Here is a 17,250-nt window from a genome sequence, read left to right on the forward strand (position 1 = left end):
AATTCTTTTCTTGAGGGAATTTGGGATGATTACTTTCCACCCTTTGAAGAGGCATCCTTCATGTAATGTAACTTCATTATCGTGAAATCCCAATGGCTCTAGTGATTGACCCTCCTCAAGAGCCTCCACAATTTGTTTTAGATATGTGTCCTTCATAGTTTCTTCGGCCAGTTCTTTGGGATTGTTGGTTATGGTGTTCAATTGGTTTGTTTGAAAATGTCCAAACTGGTCAATACTTGTAAATTTTGAATCTTCCACAGAAAATCTTGAGAGGAAATCTGCATTGCCATGATCACCAGTTCTCTTGAATTCAATTGTGTAGTTAAATCCTGATAAAAAATGGGAGTAGTTGAATAGTCGCGTAGCTGACATTGATGGTAGGCTCTTGTTGGGATTGAAGATTGACACTAATGGTTTATGGTCCGTGATGAGTGTAAAATGACGCCCGTAGCAATAAGAAAAAAATTTCTTCAACCCCCAGTATATACCTGTGGCTTCTTTATCGATTTGGCTGTAATGTTTTTCAGCATTGGTCAATGATCTTGAAGCAAAAGCTATAGGCTTTTCACTTCCATCTGGGAAACGATGTGATATCACTGCTCCAAGTCCCACAGGTGAAGCGTCAGTTGCAAGGATCAATGGCAGGTCTGGGTTAAAGTGACAAAGGACTGTGTCACTTGTTAGCCTATTCTTTTCTTGATGTTTTGGAAACCTTCTTCACACTTACTGTCCCATATGAATGACTGCCCTTTTTTTAGAAGTCTATGTAAAGGATTTAAAACAGTGGACAAATTCTTTACAAACCGGTTGTAGTAATTAACAAGCCCTAGGAAAGATTGGAGTTCTTGTATGTTTTGAGGCCTTCTTGCATTTGTAATTGCTGTGATTTTATCCTTACTTTTGTGGATTCCAGTGGCGTCAATAATATGTCCTAGGTATTCAATTTTCTTTTGAAAAAATTTGCACTTGTCACGGTTCAACTTCAAATTTTGACTCCTTAAACGCTCAAACACTTGCTTTAGTCTTTCTAGTAGTTCTTTTGATGACGTTCCTTGAATTATTATATCGTCGAAGAAGCACTGAACACCTTGAAGGTCTTGAAGGATTCCGTCCATCACCTTTTGCCAAACCCCTGGAGCAACTTTTACACCAAACATCAGTCTGTTAACTGTGTATTGTCCTTTATGAGTGCTCAAAGTTTGAATTTCTGCACTCTCAGCATCCATTTCCAAGTGGAGATAAGCGTTACTTAAATCCAAAGTACAGAACAACTGTCCTCCATTCATTTGAGCAAAAATATCTTCGATCCGAGGTATTGGATGATGTTCTTCTTTGATTTGTTTATTTACTGTAACCTTGTAATCAGCGCATATACGTATGTTACCATTAGGCTTCACTACAGGTACAATTGGAGTACCTCAATCGGACTTGTCCGTTTTGGAAATGATTCCAGCTTCTTCCAGACGATTCAACTCGAGTTCTACTTTTTCAGTTAGTGCATATGGGACTGGACGAGCTTTCACAAAAATAGGTCTTGCCCCTTCAACAAGCTGTAAGTGTGCTTTTTTGTGAGGTATGAGTCCTACTCCTGGTTCAAATAATTCTTTGAATTCATCCAAAAGATCTTCAAGTGCAGTAGATGTAGTATTGCTTCTAACTGTTTTAAGCTCTGCCCAATCCAGTTTGACCTCTCTAATCCATTCTCTTCCGAAAATTGCATCAAAATTTTGGTTCACTATGTAGAGTTTCCCAACAAACACCTGATCATTGTAAGTGCATTCTACAAAGATGACACTCCGGGGTTTGATTATTTCGCTTGAGTATGTCCTTAATTCTATGTTTGTGTGGAAAATCTTTTTATTTATGTTGAGACTTTTGAAGGTAGAGTATGGTAGAATACTTATTGCTGCTCCAGTATCTAACTCCATCCGCACAGGTTTACCTTCAATAAGTATCTCGACCATAAACTTGTCATTACCGGCATTCTGGTTGTGTATCTTAAAAACTTCTTGTTTCTCTTCCTTATAATTGTCTGTAGTATTGTCAGTTTCAGTACAATGAATTTCTGTTTGTTTTGTGCCCAAACATACGCTAGCAATATGTCCTTGTTTGTTGCATTTCTTACATATTTCTCCGATAAATTTACACTGATGTGCCCTGTGTCTAGGTGATCCACAACGATAGCATTTACCTTTGAGGCGTTCAAATGGAGACATTAACTTTTTGTTCCAAGTAGTAGAAAAATGGGGTGGTTTTGTTTCTGTAGGCCTACCTGCTATCTTGTTGATTTTCTCATTTGAATGAATGTTTTCTTCTACTATATGGCTTTCGTTCTTTGCCATTTCCATGATGGAGGCAAGTTTCACTACATCTTGAAACGATGAAGCAGATCTTTCTTGTAGTAATTTTGTTCTTATGTCTGAATTGCTAATACCTCTTATAAACTGCATGCGTAGTAATGTGTTTGCAATTGATTTCCCACAATTATTACAGTTGAAGTCACAGTCTGAAGATAACTTTTGAAGCTCAACGGAATATATTTTTACGGTTTCTTCAGATTCTTGTGTTCTTGTCATAAATTTGTGTTGTAAGGCCCAAGTACTAGGTTTAGGGTCAACATAATCCGCCAAAAGACTTACTAATTCAGCATATGTTTTATCCAAAGGACTTTCAGGAGCGCACAAATCATACAGCTTCTGATGTAAATGTGGCGTTAAGGCATGTAGCATTGTATACACTTGATCCTTTGGTTCCAATTCTTGGCTATGTAGATATAGAAATATCTCAAATCGACGCATGAAGTTCTTGAATGATTCATTTTCCTGATATGGTGTGAAAATCATTGAGGAAGTAGTGGATCGACGTTGTGGAGAAGACAAATTTGATGTACTAGGCACAATATTTTGAATGTTCACTTGTAGTTCTGCAAGCTGTCCCATACGTTTTTGTAACTCATCCATTACCTTGTAATATTTGTCCTCCATTTCTACTCTGTAATCTATTTCTTTCTCAATTTCAACTTCTTCAGTTTTCTCTTCTATTAATTGTTGTACAGAATTAAATCTTTCCCAATACTCTTCAATTGTTGTTATCCTGATTTTGATTACTTCTTTTGACATGTTTTGTAGGTTTGCTAGCCATCTTTCAGCCTTAGACAACTGACCCTTCACTACTACTCTAATCTTCTTTAAATCAGTCAAACTTTCAGTGTTACTTAGGTCACTCATATTAGAAAATAAATTGTAATAAATATAATGTAAAAAAAATTAAAAACTGGTTTTCCTCGTCGCCAAACTGTTACATATTAAATAAAAGATGTGTAAAATAAAATAGGTGTATTCTGAAATGAATCCTAAATAACAATGATTGTAAACAAAAACAGAGTTAACTTATTAAACATAACATATGGTATTTTACTAAACATACAGTATGTTAGAAAAGACACATCATAAATGTTTTATGTACATGTGTGTTTTATGTTTTATGACCTATTGTCATTTGTAGACAATTTTTATTTAATGGTTTTGATCAGGGTGTAAACCGATCGATTCCTTCTCAAAATTGATATGAAATCTTTCATGAATTCTTTGGAAAGTTACTAATTTATGTATTTGTTTAACAGATGCATGGATCTGGATGGGGATGGATATCTGTCCATGTATGAGTTAGAGTATTTCTACGATGAACAGCTCCAAAGAATGGAGGCCATCGGAATTGAGTGTTTGCCTTTTGAAGACTGCCTTTGTCAGGTAAGTCTGTAGGCTGACTGAAGATCTTCTTCAAGTTTCTTTATAGAACAACTTTTCAAAATACAAATTAGAACCCATAATATAGACGTTGATTCTAAAAAAAAAACAATTTCTTGGTCAAACTAAGTTTTCATCCTAAGTTAAATATGACTTTCATTTTTAGAAAGTACATATTCTCAAGTTTTTGAGAATGTACCAAAAATGTTTAATACAAGGGCTGTTTTCGCATATAAATCCGGAGTTTGCGTGTACGCCACAACAAGGCTCCTTGTCACTTACTGGCATCATTTGTGAATTACGCCATTTACAGCTCTGTAGCTGACGTGTATGCTTCGTTGTGTGATTTTAAAATGTTTGAAACTCTTAACGCGTGTAAGATAAGGTCAGTGATACGCTTTTTGATTACAAGAAACATATCTGATGCCAAAATTCATCCCTAGATGACTGAAAGTAGCCCTGTCGCAATGATAAAGGGGAAAATTTAGAGCTTGACTAGAAAGTTTTAAAATGGCCATAAAAATGTTAATTTGGAAAGAAATTATGTTTTAGGGGGTTACTCTGACCTCTCACAGAAGAACACAAAGAAAAAAGGTTTGCACGGCTATTTTTATGCTCCATATCAAATTTCCACACTCTTTTTCACTTTTTCAATGTCACTTAAAAATGCTGTTAGTGACACTGAAATATTTTGATGTTTTGTGTATGGTGTAAAGTTTTGTGCCATATTGGACCCTTTCTCATTCAGGTCAGCTTAATATCCAAACAAACAAAAACCTAAAAAAAAAACTGGTAATAATAAGTATTGACGTGTTTGTTTTCCCACAGATGCTGGACATGATCAGACCCAGCATCCCTGATAAGATCTCGCTGAGTGATCTAAAGAGATGCAAGATGACTCCGATATTCTTCGACACCTTCTTCAACCTAGAGAAGTATCTGGACCATGAGCAGAGAGATCCGTTCGCTTCTCAGCGAGATCACGACACGGAGGTGAGTTAGAGGTTAACAGTTTGACGAGCCTTCCTCGTCACATGTAAAAAGAAGACATCGCTACGGTTTGACAAGGTTTGGTCGGAGGTCGCACCTGGTGGACAAATCATTCAACTATTTCGAACTAGCAAGATACAGCACATTGTCCATGAGTTTTTGGTCTTTAACTGCTATTCCCAATCGTAGTAAGTGCTACAGACGGATGTATTGTTTTCAAACTTGAAAACTGTGAAAGTTGGGTACTATGGTTGATTAAGAACCCTTAAGACTGCTGTCTGAGCTATATTCTATGCCAAATCAATCAAGATAAAATACTGAGTCATTAGTAACAACCAAATCAAATGTTTCAGTGAAAAAAATGTTACTATTAGGCTAAAAATTACTGTCAAAGTTTTCTGTTTGGGAATACTAAATCATTACTTCTAAATAGTGAGAAAAGAGGATGAATATTAGCTGTTTACTTTTACAAGCACCATCTTGACCTGTTTTAATGTAGGCAAAACAGCCAATGCATAGTTAGGCTTCCAAGATTAAGGTATACTGCCAAATCTTGGTCTTAATCTACCGCGTCTTTGGATTGGCAAAGGTTGGCAAATACATCTGAAACTTTAGCCACTGTCAATCCAACGACGCAATAATCTTCTGATGACCAAAAATTTGGCATTACAAAGCATTCATTTAAATTCCATTTTGCCCTATTTAATGATTTCATAAACTAAATGAATCTCTTGTTCCCTTGCTTCCAGGATAATGAAAATGAACAGGTAAATTATGTTAGATAATGTATACAGTACAGTTCCACAACTCGGCGTAATGTGAATGAAAAAGATACCGAGTTTGAGAAATGCCAGGTTATTGGCGAAATGGGTCAACGTAAATCTAGACATAATTTAGTACATGTATTTTATTTGATACACAGATACTACATTTTCAATATAGCTTTTAAATACATACACTGATTTAATGTATCTCAGGCTATTTTACATTTGGAAGTGAATTTGTCAACATATTGAAGAAAATGCAGTAGAACTCCTGTTAATTGTATTCCCCATACAAATTGCCTACTATCAGAATAGTTTACAGCATGAATTTAAATACATAAAATCACAGTCATAAGAATCATTATTAAAGATGGCAGAAGCTGTGATTGAGGCAAATCCAAAACCTCTCTCTTGGTCGTGGACATCATCATCCCCGACGGTCATGGAAACATCATAATTGTCGTCCGAGATCACGGCAAAACGTTAAATACATCACGCAGTCGTGTAGACATTATCATCGTCTCCCATGGTCATAGAAATGAAATGATTGTCATCATTTTTTCATTGCTCTGCTGTCTTGTAGACATCATCATCATCATCTTCCGCGGTCATGAAAAATCATATTTAGATTGCGAAATCTTTGCAGATGCGTTCTGAGATCACAAGAGATAAATGTCTGCTTGACTCTGCTTATTTACCGTAAAATACCCCAAATGTCTGTGGGAATCCAACTATCCGAATGTGGTATTATGGTCCCTATTGATCCAGATGATTGTAGTTCTTCTGTACTCGACTTTATTACTCGTACTAAAAATTCATGGTTATTGTTCTGATTTACAAACTAGGCTCTGACTACCACTTCGGTTTGAGGTTGGGTTCTACGAACCTATCGTTTAATATTCTTTACGGGTTTGCCGAAAAATCTGTACTTCCAGAGTGTTGTATGCCGAGTTTTTGGAAACTGTTCTGTATATTGTTTATGTTATGCTGCTTTTATTTCTTGACAATGATCAGCATTAAATTCCTATCTGATGATGGCTTTATGCTTAAAGTACGTATGCATGGCAGGAAATATGTTATTTTCTCACTTTAATCGCGTTTTCTTTCTTTTTCACCTTAAGCTCAACTGATACTTAGTTATATTCATCTATACTTTTTTATATCACGCACACTACACATACTAGGGATCTAGCATACCTTATTAAAACCAAGGTTATTGATTAAAGATTTTGTTAGATGAAACCTTGAACTTAAAAGTGATTTTGTGACCATGGCTTTATTTACAGATGTCTGATTGGGATCGTTACGCTGCTGAAGAATACGAGCTTCTAGTGGCAGAAGAAGGGGGAAACGATAATCATGACGATTTGTAAGTATAACTTAGAATACCCAAAGTATTTGACAGCTAAAGTCTAATTGGGTTTCAATTCATCAGTTCGTTGGAAGAATAAAATCGACTCCAAATTCTATATCTAGAAAAAATTAAAAAACCTTGATTATATTTATTTTGTATTGTTTCCGAGAGGGTGAAAATTTTCAATAAAACATTATTTGTTTTTTTGAAAGTTAAAGGCAATCATTTTTGTTTACTCTAATTTTATTTTACCCTTAAAATGCTTGAATCTTCCACTTCTGTTTCTTCACTTCAGTTAGCTAACTATTGGTTTTGGAATGTTGAACACATGCATGGTGATTGAAACTGATTCCAATGCTTTCAACCGAGTTCCAACCTATATTAAGGTCCATCTATTTTATCACTTAAAATAGTGAAGTTTGTTATTTATTTACAGTTTTACTCTTAAACTCTGTTATATTTTTTTTCTTGGTTGACATCTTTTTTACACGTTTTCTTTCCATATTTCCCCTTAAATATGCTAAACATTTAACACACATAACATTCGAAACATTGTGTAAAATGACAGATATTTAAATATTTACGAATTAGTAATAGTACAACAGTATTTATTATTGATACTTGAAGTGTCAAGCATCGAAAGTAGAAATAATAGAGGCTACTTATAATAGAAAAGTGAAATTTAGCACTCCTTAACTAAATATCTTCCTACAAGAAAAAAAACCAAATAATATTAACCTATAAAGGAGTATGATTCATTGATACTTTATTTGACTGCATCGGTTTTTTCAGTACTCAGTTTTGGTACTCAGTGCTAAATTTCACTCGTGTTTGTGTGTGTGTTCTCTTGTTTGCCTGTCTGGATGTACGTTGTGAAGTGATTTGTAGCTATGCATGAGGTGATGGGACAGAGAATAGGTTTACGATCTAAAACCGAGGTTTAGAACAATGTTTACAACAATGTGGCTGTTTTGAATAACGGAAAATATAATATTCTCACTCTATACGAAGTGTACCTCAGGATATTCCTTTGTTTGGATTACAGTTTTGTAAAAATTATTACTTAAATCTTTAAAAACATTTTTTAAATGAAATTTAATTTTAAAAACCACATACTTAAGACAAATTTGTCTGGTATGAGAACAGTATTTTAATCAGCTGTTAGGTTCCACCTTTGACTACCTATGCAATCCTTGTAATTTTGGAAATTTTAAGATTGCAATTGGTATGTTTAGCACATAGAATTTAAATATCACAAAAACAATACTCATTAATAAATTTGAAGATTTTGTTAGTGTTCAGTGTATTGAGTGTGAAACGTCAGTTTGTCACGAGTGCTGGTTTGGTTGGTTTGCTGCACCTGGGGTACGGGTGTGGGTTACTGATGGGTTTTTGCTTTACAGAGGGTTGGAGGATGAAATATAGCCTGACAGTAAGTACGGCTGGCAGCATCGTGGCTTTGTTGTTTGTGGCTTTTGCACGCAAGCTGCGGCATAGTTGTTCTTGTTTCATCGTCAAATCACACACTCAAAGATAGGGATCACAGTGAACCATTGGATATTGATGTAAAATGAAAGGTTTTGTTTTATTCATACTATTTCGTCGATTCAAAATGCATACACAATAGGTTATGTTACCTTTTTAGTCTCAATACATACTGTTTTCCGATGAGTAAATTTGTTTCAAGGTTTAGGTTGCTATTTTCAAATCATCCTTCAGTCGTCACTGGTGACCATTTTGTCATTGTCATCAAATATCCACCTGTATAGACACACGATACCTTGAATCCCAAGAAAAGTTTAAAACATGTTTTGCCAGGGAAATACTCACAAACTCACAGATAACAATACTATGGGCTGATACGTGTTAAGAGTAATCGCTTATCCGTCGACCAAGTGTTTAATAGTGGACACTGAAGACGAAAGCGATGGTGCAACATATACTTCGAAACTATAGTCATTGAAAAGTTATAAGGATTGATTACAGTAAAAGTTAACATAACCTAATTAATTGTATAGGAAGGGTTAGTCACCGAATTGTAGTCTTGCAGAATTCTACAAAAAAAGATCGAGTACCGTAGCTTAAATGTGCAGGCGTGAAATTTACACTTTAGAAATCTAGGTAATGGGTTGATTATTAGAGTGTAAATAATATATCACTAAACAGCTTAGGTGTCTAATGGCTTAGTGCTCTAGGTTAGAGTTATGTTTCAAGTTCCTTAGGCACGAATTCCACAAATGACTTGGAGAAATGATAACGTCATGAACCTAGGTTTGGAGCTTAGCTCAAACTTTTGGACCACCTTCCTGGATATAAATTAAGTATCGGTCTTCGACAAGAAAAACCATCTGTTTATTGAAGGTTTTTTCCTGTTAAAAACCATACGTTACTTTTACATACTTACTGTAGACAAAAACTAGGATGGGAAATCTCTCAATAGCCAAAGAATCCTTTAATCCAAGCAATTTCTTGTCATTCATTCAGCACTTAATATTCATCATTTCTTTATATTTATTCTAAATTCTATCGTGTATTGATGTTTTAGAACAGTAATTCAGTAAAAATATTTTGCATCAATTTTTAATGTCCATCCAAAATGTTAGAAGCACTAGGAAATAGGAATACAAGGTGATACACTAGAAAAGGAATGACATTAGAAGAGCAAATGAGCAAATAGGACTTTTGATGTTGCACTTTTCTTGGAAATTACTCATTTCTCTTGTTTATTTGTTAATTGTATAAAGTGTCAGCTTCTGTTCAGAATTCTTTTTGTTTTTATTCAATCCAAACCATCCCAGTTTTGTTGTTATCCAGTTTGTCATTAATGTTACTACTACCGGTGTCACTTCAAAATTATTTATCTTTTATCTTTTGTTTTGTCTTCCAACTAATATAAGCTAGGTAGCTGAGTTCATAGTGCTCGCCTAGTAATCATACGGTAACCAGATTAACCTAGAAAAAGTCATAAGCTTTTTGATCATTTGAAACTGGACCCAGCTGTTCTTGATCATTAGGCTTTTAATAACAATGGTCCTGGCTAAGAAACAGCTGATCTTAGTCAGTAACAAGTCATCACACACATCCTCTACTTAAATTTTGTTCAAATTTGGATTTTAAGATAGATCTAATTGTGTCTTCCATCTTAAATGAAAGTGGTAATAAAATTGATCTTTTGGGTTGGGCTATAATTTTCTTTACAAAGATTATTGTTTATTATATAATTATTTAAAAAAAAATGTGTGTATGTATTGTTCAAATTCGTAGACATATTCATGTATGGAAACTACAAAATTATTTATTCTGTCCCTTATAAAAAAAGGTATTTGGTATCTCCTCTATGATATTTATTCATAATTGCTGCCAAGAACAACCTCACATTCATCATATTGTTTTGCAAACAACAATACAACAATCATCAACTTTAGGTCATCCATCATCAATTTTTTGCATCATTTTATTCGTTGTGTCACAATTTCATGTGTTAAGTGTTTTAATCTGTTTTTAGTGTAAATTATAACATTTTCAACTTGCTGTTAATCATTTTTATGAAGTGCTTTGTTTTTTTGTTATCTGTACTAACACTATATAGGTAACCGATGTTTTTGGCTGATTGCAACTTTTTTAATCAGTTGGTACGCCTACAACAGTCTTAAATTTGACTGAAGATTGTTGAATGAACTTTATGCACCGCTAAAAGGTTCAGTTCACTGTTAACAATGTAAAAATAATCTTGTTCAAGCTACTATTATAGTTTTATTTTGAACCAATCAATGCCAATTTTCCATAGGATTAATGCTTTCAAGTCCGCTATTTTCAGGCATGGCTTGTTAATTTGCAATTGCTTTCTTTCAGTATTTTTTCTAGATGACTAAGAATTTGTAATTATGGAACAAGTTTTCCTTCGATACAAGTGTAGAAGTCTTTTTCTACTCTACTGATGACTTATGCTGAGCACATACTAAATCAAACACGTTACAATGCAAAGAAAAATTCCAAAGTTGTTTGACTAAATTTGTGTGGAACAAAATACTACCTAACCTTGATCAGGCATGGGAGAAACTTTTTTATGTTGTCTTTATTGTTTTCCCATGATGAATCTCTAACGCTCTTAGGAGAAAGCAATACAAACCCCTCCAATTTTTGTGGATATGCCAGAGATGAACGGTCAAACGAGGGTATAATTTCATTTTTTCATGTTTAATTCATCGCTGCTGTTGATTTTGTCAGCAATTTATATGTAGTATGCAGCTCCAGTTACATATTTTTTTAATATGGTGCTAGTTGCTTTACGTTAACAACCTGTATTCAATTCAGAGTGTGGCAGGCCTAAATAATTCACTTGAAAGATTAAAATTACAGAAATTTGATTTCACTGATTTAAAATTTATTAATCTCAATTGTTTCCTTTGTCCAACTATTTCAACATACCTTAATCTTACATGTTCAACGTTGATTAAATTTAACTATTTTAAACCTGTAAATATTCTTTGTTTTTTATTTTATTTATTTAATTTCCGTAACTAATCTATTTCTTCCCTGTTGTAGCTCCTACGAAGACATCCTCAGTCCCAACCTGGACAACATTTTAAGCGAGGCGGGGGTAGGCGTGGTGGAGCTGGGAGGAAGGGTGGGGGAAGGCAGTGACGACAGTTCGTCCGACTACGCAGGAGACAGCGACGACTGCTCTTTGTAGTCCCGGCGACCCTGGTGGCGACCTCGGGCGTTGTGGAAACTCTTTCTGCGACGCAAGAAGAGTCAGCAGGCCCACAGCTGAGCCACGGACAGTGTCGCCAACCGTGAAACTTATAGTAAAGCAAACAGTATCACAAACAAGGAAACTTACTGTGCGAGTGATTGTAGTTCCCAGTGTGTAGTGGAAAGTCACAGCACAGGTACTTCTAGAGTGATTTCAAGGAACCAAATTACCTGAAATATGCACACGCGAGAAAATTTATCTTTGATTGTTTGTTGGTTGTTTCTGAAACAAACCAACTGGATTCAGCTGTGATCATCAGGGTGATGATGGTCATGGCTAATGGAACTGCTTATCTTAGTAAAAAAGCCACACAGGGTATCTCACACCGTTTACACACATCCTTAATTCATTTTTGGGTTGAAATATAATATACTCTAGTAGCGTCTCAATCTTAATTCATAATGACAATGAAATCTAGTAGCCGTTGAATTGCTACAAAAACTGTAAATGTGAACTAATCCAACTAGCAATTGCAATTGTTGTCCTAGTGGCACTTGTTGAAAATGGTTGATTTCATCAGACTTTCATTTTACATGTTAGTTGCCTTGTTGAGTAAATCATTTTAACATAATTTTTTTAAATGAGGTTTATCCGTTTTTCATCGCAACAGGTCCAGTTGGTTTGATTATTTCAGAAATAGATTAAGAATTTGAGTGGTTGTTACTCAAGGACATGAAATAAAAAATGCCACCGTTTATTTTTTCTTGATAAAAATTTGTGCAATCTAACGTGATCACTTGACCCCACGGGTGTTTAACGAACATGAGTGTTATAGTAGTTTCGCTTACGTTTTGCATGGAAATGTAAAAACTGGATGAATCCAGTAACTGATACCACAAAATTAATTGTTCTTGAAGTTACTATCGATGTTTTGCAATGCCAGAAGAATCTACTCATCATCTACTACAATGAAAACTAGAATGTTTTCCAGCATTTATCAGTGATGGTATGATTGGTATTTGTAACGACTATATTTTACTACAAGACACAGCGATGTGCCTGAAGACAATTGTGTTTAAGTGCTGCTTGAAGACTAAAGTGCCGCTGACTTTGGCACTTTGACCCACTGATTGTATAGCACGTGTTAACATATGAGGACTAAAGAATCAAAGTTTTGTGAAATCGATGTGAACACAAACTCTTTGTAATATCTAACCCAAAGATGTAAATTAGAAACTAAGGTCGGTTGTACTACATAACTATTGACAGTATTTTTAGGTATATGTGTAATAATTTATTTGTTAATACATTTGGTTTCGAAGCTTTAAGTCTTTTTTTATCATGCATATTTTTATGCAGACCTTATCGAATTTAAGAATTTGATTTTTTTGTACGTTTTGTATAGCGTAATGATTCTCCAGGATACGAGTCCTTGGATATTTTTGAGTGACTGTTGTATTTTTGAGTTTATTTTCGGAGTAATATATTTTACTAGAGCATGGTTTATTGTTTTGTGAAAGAGATATTGTTTATTGTTTGCGGTTTTTTAGCTGTTTACCTGTAAATCTGTTAGGATATTTTGTGGATTTATAATGTATAATTTATTCCTAAACTAATCATATCATGTTGTCAAGTGGCATTTTCCTGATATTGTAATCACTTTTCATGTATGTGCACCGGTTTATAAACATCACAGAAATAAAAGCTTTTTAATTTAGTTTTCACAGTTATCTACGACTGTTCACAATGTTACCGTTGCACTTGTTTTGCTACAAAAGGTTACGTATATTAAACATATTTTCTCGTTAGAACATCACTTTTGTTATTTACATTGTGATATCATTTTAAAATGTAATCAACGTTTATGAAAGTGTGTATTAGTGATTCGTTATAACTGTTAAAACAGTCTTCCTGAACTAATTCACATTTGATTTTGTATAACTTCCATATTTTGTTTTTGAGTACATTTACAGTAAAATGTATGAATGTTAAAAATAAATTAAGAATCACAATTGGAAAGCATATACGTTGTAGAATGATCTAATGATAAAAGTTCCACTTCACTTTCCATCCCGGTGTAAATGCTTAGCGTTGTGTACTGAAGTTTGCTAATTTGCTATCCACGCCCAAATGTAATGGAATACACAATACAGGCAGACTTAGTTGATCCGAATGTTTGCTCAAGGAATTTAGATTATCATAAACTTCAAATCGTCGAGGAATTACAAAATTGCATCGTCTAGAGATGTAGATTTCCAAGGACGAGTCGTAGGAGAAAAGTAAAGAATATAAAAACTTAGCTTTTCTAGCAGTTGAAGATGGTTTTCAATCAGCATGTTCGGAATTAACTAGGTTCGCCTGCAAAAACAACTTCCTTCCCTGAAACACCAACTTGATAGGTTAGAAAAAAATAGTTTTTAGGAAATTTGGGTTATGAAGACATTTTGTTACCTTAAATAAAGTTCACCGATTTAGTGATATATTTAAAATGGAATACAGATTTACATATAATCTGAAGTAAAGTCTTTTACAAATATGAATAATAATTCCCTGCACGATAAATTGACAAACTTTTCAAATGTAAGCAAAGTTTGGAACTTATCTCGGCCATTATTTTATATTTTCTACCAAATAACTGATTATATTAGTTACGACTTAGATGACTTAAATTGTTTGATAATGGTGTGCAGTAAAAAAATTAAACTGAACTTGCTTTAGCCAAAAGAGAATATTGGCAAAACACTTCCTTAGTCATTAAATGGAGTTTAATATTTTTTAATTTACTATAGCTGTTATGTATGTTTTTTTACTTGTTTTAACTGTAATTGTTGTACTAGGTACAATAAAAATGTTCCCAAGAACTTAAAAGAAGTTTAATTGTTTATTTTAGAGGGTAAAACCTTTAAGTCACCACCCAAACTTTGTTTTGACAAAATATTTGTATAAATCACCGATACCAATACAATAAAACGTAGTCTACCTAGCTGAACATTGATTGTTAGGAAAGTAATATTGATATTTTTAGCCTATAACTTAATTTCTATGTCAGTATGTAAATATTTGTGAAGTTTTTTTAGAAATAAAATTTGTATAATGAAAATTTATAATGGTGTTTTATTTTTAACCTGGTACCTTTGCAGAAATACTCATCCAAAAATAACAATACATAGGTTAAAAGGCAAGCACAGTATAATACGTTAGGGGAAAGTAGATTCTAGATCAGACATTTTCTAAATAACAACCTCAGTAACCCCTTAATGCTCAAGAAATTCATAAGAAATTCATATTCTCATCACATCATAATTTGTATAAATTATTTTTTGAATTGTCCCAAATAATTTTTTTCGTCCTTATGCAGAAGTTGAGTTAGGTTATCACTATTATCCATTGAGATAAGGACTCCACCTGGGTGTATTTTAACCCAAATATGAGTGGAGGATGAGAGTAGAATGTTGTGGGATGATCTGTTTTAGCTTTGTTACCAGATGTTTTATCATTCAGGATCATTCATTTAAAGCCCAATGATCAGGAACAGCTAAGTCCAGTATGTATCAGAAATGAACGCCAGCTTATATGAGTTTTCCATCATTCAGGAGCTCCGATAACAAAACTTGCACTACCCTAAAACCCATCATCTCACTCTTTCCTCATCAGATCACTATTATTGAGTGAAACTAAGAGATCCACCTTGCTAAAATTATTGACTGGAGGCTTCTGAAGGAAATGACCCACCTTAGGACCAGTCCAGTCCAATTTCATTTCAAGGGACCGCACAGACAATAGTTCATCCTTTTAAAGATTTAGCCAGGCCCCACTTGTATGTTAGCTGAGTAATCACCACAATATTAGATTGGTAAAACATATAAAACATACAAATTGTAATCACTATACCTCAACCTCCTAATTGACCCCCCCCCCCCCAACTGAATCCCCATTTCCAACTGCTTATATAAAAAAGGCCAAGCTGTAAACGGGGGTGTCAAAGCTGTTCCAAAGCATAGAGAGTGCTATTCAGTATTTAGCTTACACTGGGCCTGAATTCCTATATCCTAAACCTACCATTGAGATTGACATTATAGAATAGTGTAGCCTATATGGTACCATAGGAATGGTGTGGCATGGTAAATGTCAACTCAATCCTCAATTAATTATTGTGTTCATAATTTATTGACTATATGTGTCCACTGCAACTAAATTATTATCAATTATCAATCATTGAGATGGGGACGCCACTTAGGTGCGTATTTTAAACCAAATATGAGTGAAGGATGAGTGTAGAATGGTGTGAGATGATCTGAGCTACTGACTTTTCTCAGGATCAAACCGGCGACCTTAGTAGGCGAGCACGATAACCACTCAGCTACCCAGCCAGTTACTTATCTAAATCTAAATATTTTTAATATTTTTGTGTTTATAGTGGTAATTTATATACAGGATTTTTATGAGCCTCTCTCAGAATGTTCCATATACTTTATAGACAGCACACTTTCTCCTCAGGACATCCCACAGATATTGCGACAGGATATGCAAGATATCCCATAGTAGTCCTATGGTCAACCTATGGGATATCCCCGGATATCCGCAGGAATGCGTAATGTCCCCGCCTGGGGATGTCCCACGGATAAACTCACGGCATATCCTGATAGGTCATTCCAGGGTAGTCCTCAGGACATTCTCAGGACATATATGGGATGTCCCTGGGATAATGTGTGCTGTCTGGGACGTTCACTGAGCTAGAAATAACTGGACATAGCATAGCCACGGAGCCATCCACAGCTATATAACACGATGTAACATTTTGTTATTAACTCATGTCTTTATTACAATCCCCTATTCAGCCCCTATATAGTTCCAAATACTTAAGTATGATACATGTCTAAGCAATATACTATGCATATGGCGGCCAGGATTTTTAAATCTCTAGCTCAGCTTTCAGTGATTATACAGTATTTTGGTATTCTCAACTTCAAGAATTCAAAACTTTTATAGCTCGATTGCAGGTCACCAATCAATGGTATAGCTTTGTTCAAAAGGACGATCTAATCTATTAATCGTTGGACAGCTCAGGTGGTTGGGGCGAGTGGATTAGGTGAGCTATTTTATTGGGGATGCGGAATACTATCCCCCGGAAAACTACCCCCCCAGGTGAAACGTGACGTCACAAAATCTGCTAACTAACCAATATGGAAACCGTGTCCGCGACTGGAATACTACCCCCCCTCCTAGACAAATCATGCTATGTAATTTTAATTTTAATTCGAGTAATTCCGTTGGATAATAGAAAAGGCATGGTGAATATAAAACCGATTTTAGAAATGTTACAGCAAGTTTGGTTGGTTAGGTTATGTTAGATTAGAACTGTTGTGACAAGTAAATTTGAGTGTCCGTGACTGGAAAACTGCCCCCCCCCGGTCTCTGACGTCAATATGACGTAGGGACCTGCTTGGGGGGGTAGTTTTCCGGGGGACAGTCTTCCGGCGACCCGTTATAAATAAAATGGGTGAGCTAGAAACACGTAGATGGCATACAATATATATGATAATGAATAACATACCACAACGAGCTTTCTTACAAAAATTGCCTAAATACAAAGCTGAATTATTCAGGGATGTTGAATTGCACCATTGCACCAAGTTTGTGGGTATTGTAGTTAACTGGTTGGTAATAATTACCCTTTTACGTTTCCTTGCTAATTAATGT

General features: G+C 34.8%; 1 protein-coding gene across 8 annotated transcripts in view; it reads left to right on the forward strand.

Moving 5' to 3' along the window:
• The window catches only part of LOC128991453 (uncharacterized), a 134,180-nt gene extending 119,523 nt beyond the window's left edge, over positions 1 to 14,657 (forward strand). For 4 of the 8 annotated variants that reach the window (XM_054414347.1, XM_054414343.1, XM_054414348.1 and 1 more), the window contains 5 exons: positions 3,623 to 3,749; positions 4,575 to 4,739; positions 5,486 to 5,503; positions 6,787 to 6,869; positions 11,400 to 14,657. In XM_054414347.1, the coding sequence (XP_054270322.1) occupies positions 3,623 to 3,749; positions 4,575 to 4,739; positions 5,486 to 5,503; positions 6,787 to 6,869; positions 11,400 to 11,547 (541 nt within the window). In that variant the 3' untranslated portion in view covers positions 11,548 to 14,657. Of the gene's footprint in view, positions 1 to 3,622; positions 3,750 to 4,574; positions 4,740 to 5,485; positions 5,504 to 6,786; positions 6,870 to 8,257; positions 8,287 to 11,399 lie in introns of all 8 variants that reach the window. The other 4 variants (XM_054414346.1, XM_054414349.1, XM_054414350.1 and 1 more) reach the window with 3 other exon arrangements.
• Positions 14,658 to 17,250: the final 2,593 nt, after the last annotated feature.

The sequence above is a fragment of the Macrosteles quadrilineatus genome, unplaced genomic scaffold (assembly GCF_028750875.1).
Source record: "Macrosteles quadrilineatus isolate MER2022 unplaced genomic scaffold, UCM_ALF_1.0 Scaffold_4__1_contigs__length_99947679, whole genome shotgun sequence".
Taxonomy (NCBI): domain Eukaryota; kingdom Metazoa; phylum Arthropoda; class Insecta; order Hemiptera; family Cicadellidae; genus Macrosteles; species Macrosteles quadrilineatus.